This window comes from Clytia hemisphaerica, unplaced genomic scaffold (genome assembly GCF_902728285.1).
Source record: "Clytia hemisphaerica strain Z4C2 unplaced genomic scaffold, Clytia hemisphaerica genome assembly, whole genome shotgun sequence".
NCBI classification, from domain to species: Eukaryota; Metazoa; Cnidaria; class Hydrozoa; order Leptothecata; family Clytiidae; genus Clytia; species Clytia hemisphaerica.
The window spans coordinates 450,573-460,982 of record NW_027103748.1 but is presented as its reverse complement, the minus strand read 5'-3'; the positions used below and the strand labels follow the sequence as shown (position 1 = coordinate 460,982).

The following is a 10,410-nucleotide window of genomic DNA, read 5'->3' as shown; positions in this document are numbered from 1 at the left end:
GTAAAGGGGTGATTTTATATGTGATGTAAGTAAAACCCTCAAAACTCGTGCTGATTTAAGAGAAATTCTTGATTAATCAATAGAGAACATCGATTTCCAAAAAAAAATTTAGGTCGTGAATTGCAAATTAAATTCAACATATAGATTATGATGATTTTTATGCATATAAACATTATTTAGTTTTTCTCGACTCTGGTTTTCAAGGCCTTCTCTGTTCATTTTTCGGACGCAATGTCTGTAAGTTATGGTTATAGGTAGGAAAAGGTCATGCGCCTCATTTTGCTCTTTTTATCTCTCAAAAAGCTACGAACTCCGAAATTCACAAATTTATTGGTTGGTTACCGATTTTCAAAAAGTCAGGTGGCTCCTACCCAACACCTTACCGCCGGCTGTGTAACATTGGAAAGATTTTTGATTTTAGCTTTCGGCTATAATTCATTAGTTTTTTCTGTCCTTTCGTTCTCTATCAATATTTTTTCGAATATTATATTTACAAACATATACAATAATTTAATGACTTAAAAATATTAAAAATGAGATTATAATAAGCCAAAAATTAAAATACCATATCGGGTAAAACTTGAGAAACATATTGGTCTCGAAACGAAATATTTGGTATAACCTTATTTAAAAAGAAATTATTGTTTACAACCCTTATATCATGTATTTTTTGCACAAAAAGTACTTAAGCAAGAAATCGTCACTCCCATAGCATGCGAAACTGAACAATGGTCCGGTCCATGTTTGAAGTGAGGAAAATCATTAAGTAATTTGACAAGAGAAGACCAGAGAAATTATAATCCTAGAACAGCTTTATACTGATGCATTAAAACTCGAAAACTTAAACCAAGCTGGGTTCTTTAAATCAACTGCCCTTACAAATGTTGTTCGCCTATTGCATTCGATTGATATAGTATAAACATAGCCTAGTCAATAATTTATATCTTAAGTATTGAACGAACAATTATTTTCAGGTCTGATCACCAATCTCCGTCCCTCTGTCTCTGAAATTAAAAGTTTAAATACGGTTACACTCATGGAACTATGTTTCAAAGTTCATCTAACATTTTATAGACGTTATAGGATATTGTGGGATGTTCTGCTTTGACGTTCTGAACCGTTTGAAAATGATGTCGTACATAGCAACTTTAGCACACTCGTATAAAGAATTTTAATGAAATTAATCATAAAGAGAATCAATCACGAATTCTAAAGATATTTTTGAAAAAATGTCAGCAAAGAGCAAACTTTCAAAAGGGTGAACCCAGGGTCTCTCCATCAAAAAATATCATTGCTAAAGCAGACTTACCGAGTGATTTCCGATGTCTGGTAAACCTACAAATAAACAAATAAATGCACTAGAGTAAAATCATTTTTTATACCATTTGAGAAAAAAATGACGGACTCGGTCAATAAAAGCTAGATTGAATATGTAGTCATAAATCATAAAATACATGTTTGAAAATTACTACCATTATCGGTGAAAACTCCACTTCATTTTCCAACGAAAAATGAAACTAGAACTTATTCGAATCAAAATTTCGATGGAATGTGCATTTGAAAGACCTCGGTTTTATCCCCAGCACTGATGGGAAAATCGTCACGGGTCAGTGAGACAGGAGTGTGATAGGATAGATATAAACTAATCACTTACGTCCCCTCAATTCAATGGGCTCAAGTTTCGACGTATGGCCATTCTCTCTGATGGGTGGCAGTTTGCCGGCGAACATTTGACGGCTTCCATTTGCCGACAGAAGAACGTCATTTGACGTGGACGAGGATTCAACAACAGCGTTTTGACAAACATTGTTCGGTTCAGTTCTATTTTTCTTCTTCTTTTTCTTCTTCTTTGTTTGTTGTTGTGGAGGTTCTGATTCTCGTTCCAATTCGTCCTCATTTGTATCATCAGTGTTCGAAATGACATTACCATTTTGTTCTTTCTTTTTCTTCTTCGTTTTCTTTTTACTTTTCTTTACATTACTAGAGTTTAAATTTTCGGAAGATTGCAAGGCATCGGAAGAGCGTGCGCGAAACATCTCAGCACGTGAATCATTCATTTTCTCTTGAGAAGTCCTTGCATCCTCCTCCTCCTCATTTCGTACATTATCGTCGTCACTTTCATCCAAATGTTTGCTTTTCTTTAATTTTTGTTTAGAACGTCTTTTATTATTACTTTCTTTAACATTTTCTGAACTATTAACCATAATGACACGACTATTGTTCATTTCAATCTCGTCTTCTTCGCCATCTTCATCTTCATCTTCATATTGAACAATTTTCTTTTTCTTTTTCTTTTTCCCTTTAGATGGAGGAGGAGGCAAAGGACGTTCTAGTTCTTCATAAGATTGCGATAACCCTGAATCGCGACTACCCTTAACATTGCTGAGATCGTCTTTCTTGGGTGAAGTATCATCATCTTCGTCATCTTCACAATCTCGCTTCTTTTTCGTTTTTCCCTTTTTCTTCTTCGATTTATTTTTCTTTGGAGGTGAATCTGTTTCATCGTCTTCTATATCTTCTTCTTCGTTCGCTTTATTATCCATGTAAGCCTGTCAAAAAAACAAACATTCTTCAGGAAAATCTGGAAATCTAAAAGGTTGACCAAACTTAGAGCAGTCTATAGCTTTATATGAAGCTTCTCCCATTTACCATAGTGTCAAAAGTTATCTGATATTCCGATGGCGTATTGGCGGCCGCCCACGCTAAAGCTCTAAAGGAGCGGGCCAATATACCATCGGAGAGAAATAGTAGTCGTCCATTGATGTGCCGACATAAATTTAGCCCTCATTTTCGGGGCCGTGCTGAACGCTCAAAGACCGTCAAATCACTGTCGTTAGTTACCACGTCACGAGTATGTCGGCAAAAATTACAAACAACAAGGCTGATGTAATTTTCAAAAATGTGTGCTGTATGGTTGTTTTTGGTTTCTTTTGATGGATTTTTTGTAGTTTAACTGTACCTATCACTCCCTGAATATTAGTTTTAGTATCCAGTGTAATTTCTGTATGTGCACCAACCCAAAAAATGTGCTTCTACCACAGAAAAGTTGATAATCATAACTTTTGTTTTTGTTTGTTTTGATGGCTGATTTTTTCTGCGCTTTCTAAAATTGTATACCATTCAAAGACCAAAGAAACTAAATCAGGTATGTTCCTATGGGCTTAGGCTTTTATCAGTAACTTTCATGTTGTTATCCATCTTAGACCGTCCTCCAAATATAACTGTTGTCCACCGGCCGACAACCGACAAACCGACTTCAGTGTTCCAGAACTGAAGTTTTTTGGATAAAATATTTATCAAACTTCACAAAAGTGTTCATTGAGGGTTAGTATTCAGTTTTATAGCTTAGTTTTCTTTTAGTGTTATTATATGATGGATTATGACTTTTCTCTTCTTCAGCTTTTTTGTGTACAATGTTATTTCTATTTTGTTTTTGCTTCTGTGATCAGTTTAAAGAAGGAAAAATACTTATTTGAGTTTTTCTACATGCCCTCCTTGTGAAAAGAATGATAATATTTTGAATGATTCCTTCTCCAAAAAGTTTTGTATTTGAATTTATTTCGTGAAACCTTTTGAAGTTTTTTCTGACACAAATTTTGTCGGCCATGACTATGACACCTTTCCTGTCCAAATTGCACTCGGGCCCATTTTTCTAAAAAATTACGCGGTCAGGAATTCCGTAATGTATTTCTTCCAGATGTTGAAAATTTTCCCGACCAAACCCGAGTTAGAAAAACTCGAGTTACAAAAACCCGAGTTACAGAAACCCGAGTTACGACAAATGTGACGTCATAAGTCCCAAATTATGACGTCATAAGGAGACTTCTTAACTCGAAAAAGTTATATTCTGTCGTTATGTAACTCGAATTATTTTTTTAAAATTTTGTTTTCGAGTTAAGTAACTCGAAAAGAGAAATGTAAAATAAAAATTCAAGTTACCTAACTCGAAAAATTAAGTTACAACATTGTTTTTCGGGTTATCTTAAAGAGCGACTAAGTTGGCCAAAAATTCCAGAGAGAGCAGGCTGTTTATAATCTTTGTTCGCTAGACCTTGCAGTTTCTCTATGTTTTCACTCAAAAGATATTCTCGATTGCGTAATGACCTTTTGGTGTTGCACAAAGAAATCATATAATGAATTACATATAGCCGTTAAACCAGATGCTTTAAATAACAAATAACTGTTTAAATTATTTTTTGAATGGTTTTGTTTAAAACCATCGTTATGACGTCAGTTCTTTTATATTTTCTGCTTTTAAAATTACGTATAGATTTTTTGGACGCTGTTTCTATCATTTCCGCTTTAGATTCAAAAGAAATCTGAAGTATATTTTCTTTTATGATCATCTAGAAGTAGTAAAACTATTTTCCCTTATTCTATAAACTTTAGATTTTTTGCCAATTTGGTTTCGTCAAAAGATAACTCGAAAGTTCAAATATTGTACTACAATTTCGAGTTACGTAACTCGAAAACTGAAATTTGAAGTTTATTTTTGAGTTACGTAACTCTAAAACAAAATTTAAAAATAATATTTCGAGTTACATAACGACAGAAAATAACTTTTTCGAGTTAAGAAGTCCCCTTATGACGTCATAATTTGAGACTTATGACGTCAAATTCGCCGTTACTCGGGTTATTGTAACTCGGGTTTTTGTAACTCGAGTTTTTGTAACTCGGGTTTTCCGGGCCTCCTATGTCAAGGGGAGGGAGAACAAAAAAAACAACAAACCTTAATCTTCTTGCGATTTTCTTTTTCTTTCTTTTCACGCTTTTCAGTGATTTTCTAGAAAGAGTTTAATTTAAAATCATTACAATCATAATTACTGAACAGGTTTCTACTTACTACCATTTCCTGGTGACGTCATTTCCAAGTCAAGTTTAAAACGTAGAGAAATACTAATTAGAAAGTAGCCTTACGATCTGATCATTGATGTTTCTGAAGGGACCACTCATGACGTCATCATCATCTTCGTTATTTTCTCCCTCATCTTCGTTGACGCCAGCTTCTTGTGCTGCTTTTTCTCTGAAAGGTCAACATCAGAACTTATCGAAGTGATGAATTTCAAGATTAAACAAAGACCTGTTTTTCCTGGTTTTTCACTGGAGCCTTTTGTGTTATTTATTCATTTCACTAAGTTCAGTTCTATACCTAGTCTACATAATATACAGCTCTCCAGGCTTTAAGGCCTTACTCTTGGTCTATAGGCACTGCTTTATTCCCAACGGGAATTTGCTTTTTAATAAGATTAAACTTAGGCTTCGAAGCTCTCTATATGTTTCAGTAAAACCTCAGTGCGCATGTGATGTACCCGGAAAAATTAAATATTCAAAACAAGTTTCTTGTTCAAAACAAGATCAGTGGGCATTACGCTCGAAGGAAACGAAGGAAGATATGACGTATCCTATTCTATACATCGACCAAAGAGCGTCTTTGAGCCAGGAGGTATCCACAAGGTATAGACTGATATAAACTGATACTTCACTCGTCTCAACAGAGACTTGGTGATTTATTTCAATTAATGAATAATTCTGAAGATTTATCAATTTCTAAAGTTTTTAGATTTAGCAAAGATTTAAAAAATTTAAGGTTCGAGGCAAAATAAGAGTGACAAATATTTTAGGTTCAAACAATTTCGACGGGTCAAACAATTTAGATTGAAAATATTTCAAAAATAGCGAGACAACTAAGAAGTGTGGAAGTGTTACATGTTTGAACCGGATGCTTCAGTTATTTTAGAACTTCAAAACAAGATTTGTCTTCAAGATTTTGCTGATATTAAGCAATAAGAAGTTCTGAAACAATTCATGCAAGTGAAACACTTTCAAAGATATCGATTTACCATTAGACAAAATAAACAATGATTGGAAAGCAGGTTCAAACGTACCTCGGACTCTCAGCACGGGTCAAACAATGGAATCAAAGCCGTATGAAAACATGAAATAGCAACTTAAACTCACCTGGGGTTCGAGAAAAAACGATATAAATATCAGTCACGCGGACACAAATGAGATTATTCTCAGATAAGCTACACATCTACAAAGATGAAAACATTTGTATGCGTATCGCTTTGCCTTTTAGTATTTTTCAAAAATGAAGGGGATGCAACAAAGACACCAGGCCAATCTCTGGATGATGTCCTCACAGCTTTGAAATCAGAAGTAGCAACCTTGCAAAACACCGACTCTGATCTCATAAAAAAGATAAACAAGATTGAACAGGATTTAAAGGGATTGAAATTGATTCACGGTCCATGTGCCCCTTGTCGCTCAATTCCTGGCGATAGAAAAAATTGTGATTGCACTGAGTATCGACCAAAGAAGGATTGCTTGGAGTTCTACAAGTCTGGGTTCAAGGTATGTAAAATTATTTGGCGAATAAAGGGACAAGCCACAAAACAGCGGTATTATATGAGAAAGATTTACACAAGCCAATTTTGTCCCGACTTTTGTTTGCTTTTTATTAGGTATTTAGATTTCGGAATAAATTTGTAAAGTCTATTCGGAAAAGGTCTGTGTACGCCTGTGTACGCAGAATATTCGATCTTCCAGATTGGCGATGAGGCTAGCCAGTTCCAGTTGGAGGTGTCAAAGTTCAGTGGGAATGTCAGTGTTCATAGATTGGAAGGACATAGCAAGATGAAGTTCACCACATTCGATGGCGATCACGGTATACACTCTGGGAATTGTGCATCGTCTGGCAGAGGTGGTTGGTGGTATTCTAACTGTTTCAGTTCAAATCTTAATGGTCAATGCAATTTTGGAAGGGGTAGTACCGTTGACCTTTACAGGGATTGGACGGCTAAATTGCAACCCGAATTCGTTGAGATGAAAATAAGGAGAAATATGTAGTTTATGACAACTATCACAATGATTTCATCCAAATAAGCAACGAAAGTTTGTCAAGATGACTAAAGAACATTGAACTAAAAATTATATTGTAATTATTATAGTGTTATCATCATTTTTAAATGAATAAATCCTCAATCTTAGAACATCATCACTACAAAATTCTTTACAGATATGGCTTTGAATGTTTGAATTTTCCCGTTGGTTTTTTAATGTTTTTAGAGGTAATTTTTTGTGAAACACATAGGATATCGTAGGTTAGCAGTCAATAGTATTGTTCTTTACCTTTCCGCACGCTCTTTCCGTATTCTGTCCCATTTCTCTTTTCGTTCTTTAGCTTCTTGTTCTTTCTATAAGATGGAGAAAGATAAGATGAAATCATTTTAAAAGTTACGAATTAAAATGCTTGACAACATCTGTTTTTAATGTGGAACAGATTTTGAAAGAAATATAATAGTATCATGGAAGAATTCAATCTGAGCTTCTAACATAGACAGCCAGTGCTAACGAACATTTAAAATAAAAATCAGATCACAATCTTAGTGAAATTGAGATTCCATTCATTATACAAATTCGTCCGTAGTATTTATATCTTTCCATCCATTTATTTGTTATGAAAAAACTATTTATTTTCAAGAGGGGAATCGAGCTATAAGAGAAGGTGGAATTTATGAGGAGGCTCGATACCTGGATCTTCCCACTATGGAGAGGAAATTTATTTTCATGATACCTGTATTTTACTTTCATGTTCAACTTTTTCATGTATAGTTTGGTAGTGGTTGTTTACAGCACTCAAAAGCCAATTGAATCCTACAAAGATCGAATGAAAATATTGAATCAATGCTTACAAAATGCTTACGAAATGCTTCACACTAAACAAGAACATTCATGATCCTATAGTATCAAAAGAAAAGTCTTGCAAAAAAAAAAACATGTAAAGGATTTACCATCTCTTATTGATTTGTCAGTTTTATTTCCAAATCCTTTGATAGCTGAGCAAGGAAACTGGAAGAGAACAGAATATTTATATGATGATTATATCAGGGTGTTTTAGAAATCGGAAAATATGGAGGCTAAAGTTGGTTGAAAAAATCTTCAACATTGTGGGCAGCTTTTCTTTAGGACCTGTGACAACAATTGATTACCGCATCTCAAAAGATTGATTTTCAATACATTTTTCTTTCGAACGAGCCAAAAGTCCGGAAATTGTTGCCACAGGTCATAGCGAATGGCCTTTCCTAACATCGACGTTTTTCCTTGAATATTATGAGAATTCTCATCCATTATGCACCATTTATTGAAGACTAATGATTAAATACTATCAATGATTTAAGGATTTATGGTTCAAACATACCACATTGTATTTGAATTCGTATTTTTCGGAAAGTGTTTGTATTTTTAACTTCTTTTTGATTGATGGTACGTCTAAAGCACCTTCCTTGTCTTGTTTGTTGGCAAATCTGTATGAAAGAAAAATTGCTATCAATGAAAGAGAGTTTTCCACATAAAGCTTTTTAGTTGCTTTGAAAGAGCGGTTTTTAATTTTGATTCTAGAGTTGAAGTTTTGAAAAACAAAGAGAAATGCTTTCAATCAAATCCAAAAATGCTTTGAAAAAGTGAAAGACTTGAATAATTCAACTTACATCAAAATTGGTTTACCAGAAACCTTTGGATCTTGGAAAATTTCTGACAAGGCATCCCTTGACTCTTCTATACGGTCTGTGTTGCACGAGTCGATAGTAAAGATGATACCATAAATCTAAATCAATAAAATAAAGGTAATCTGCTGGTCAATATAACCTCTTATAACGTACAGATTTAAAACTAAGAGAAATTTAAGTTGAATGCTTACCTCAGCAAAATATTTCTTCCATACTGTCCTTACATTGACGCCACCTCCCAGATCGTACAAAGTGACATTGCATTTACCAAACTTCAAATTAGCATTACTGAATCCTACAGTTGGTGTGATTCCATCAGGGGGTTCTAGAAAAATTAAAACTGGGTGTTAAAAAAGCGTGAATCTACCAAGGACCACATATGAGCAGATCAATATTGATAACACAGTCGAGATAACCTCCACCCTTACTATCATCATTTTCGAAAAAGCATTACATTTTTTTTTTAAAGACCTCATTTGGACTGATTCAAAATGCATGTAGAGACAAAATATAATAAAATAATATAAAATATAATATATACCTCCTTGTAGACATGCTACTGTTGTTGTTTTTCCTGCATCATCTAGCCCAATAATTACCAACTTAACATCCCTAAGAAATATAAAAATGAACCATTTTAATCAAGCAGTTCTGTTAATTGTCTGGCTTGTGTAATTTAAGCTAAAACGTCAAAAAATACGAAAAATCGAAATTCCAGATTGTACAAAGAGCATCCCTTATATTTATATAATCTGAAATCAGATCATGATCGTTTTTTGTCCACCAGACTGAAGCTCTAAAGAAATGGTTTTTACAACCCAATCTAACGTAACAAAGAAGTTATCTCAATTTTGTTATGTCCGGTGGACTGGGAACAACAACAAAGCGGCATGTTTGAGTTGAAAAAGAGTGCTTCATCAGATAAAAATTTAATTTTTGACATGATTCTTGTTACATAAGAATTGACTATTTACATAAGATGGATAATTTCCAGGCGCTTTCAGGGAGCGTGTAAGATGTACATGTAAGAAATTTAATGACCATATGTTACCAGGACACATCAACTCTATGATGAGTACTCTTGGGTACCTAATAGCCGGGGGGTTTGGAATAAGCAGGGGGGTTGGAAAAAATCTCAGAATTTAATAAGCGGGGGGGTTGGAATAAAAATGTCCTGGGTGGAAAATGTTCGAAAAGGAGGCTGATACAGCAGAATTAGGGCAAAAGAGGGAAACTTTCAAAAAAAAATTTCCCAAAAATCAATAAGCGGGGGGGTTGGAATAAGAATGTCCTGGGTGGAAAATTTTCGAAAAATTAATTAGCGGCCCCCCCGGCTATTAGGTACCCGAGAGTACATCATTATATTAATTTATTATTAATATTATTAATAGTAAGGATTGAAACTATTTTGGAGGTTCTGACTGACTTACTTAGGTGGCTTGTTCTTTGATTTCAGCCATGCAAAACAATTTGCCATCAAACCAACCATTCAAATCTATATTATATATAATATACCTAAAGTAACAAAAATATACAATAAATTATAACTGGTAGTTTTGTTCAAATTAGCGGCTAAGATTCCCCTAGATTAGCAAGCGATAATCAGTACAGTATAGACAACTTTAGACAACTTGACCTTTTTCTTTCCACACTGCCAGACGAACCACTGCTCCCGAATTATTATCCCTACAGGAGAGCGGATTCAAACAGTGTGAGAGAAATGGTGAATCATCGGATTTCCAAATTGGGGACTCAAAAAACCCATCAAAAGTATCAAAAGTAAGTATAGTCTAAAACTCCTATACTGTATCAAGATTACGGGATCTGGAGTGCAGGTCTATTTTATTTTCGTTTTCAGTGGTTTCACTTTCATTTTCGATTTCAAGCCAACATCTTAGCAACA

The 10,410-nt window shown here is 34.4% G+C and overlaps 1 protein-coding gene across 1 annotated transcript; it reads right to left on the bottom strand.

Annotated features, from left to right (window-relative positions):
• Positions 1-893: 893 nt before the first annotated feature.
• LOC136805410 (ADP-ribosylation factor-like protein 13B) lies at positions 894-10,022 on the bottom strand. Its single transcript, XM_067061993.1, has 13 exons — positions 9,938-10,022; positions 9,049-9,119; positions 8,699-8,832; positions 8,490-8,605; positions 8,201-8,306; positions 7,794-7,851; positions 7,577-7,656; positions 7,132-7,196; positions 4,918-5,023; positions 4,730-4,783; positions 1,655-2,549; positions 1,310-1,335; positions 894-1,004 (listed from the first exon to the last, which is right to left on the bottom strand). Exons 1-13 carry the CDS (start codon positions 9,994-9,996, stop codon positions 981-983), a joined length of 1,794 nt encoding a protein of 597 aa, XP_066918094.1. The 5' UTR covers positions 9,997-10,022; the 3' UTR covers positions 894-980.
• Between the last annotated feature and the right edge of the window lie 388 nt (positions 10,023-10,410).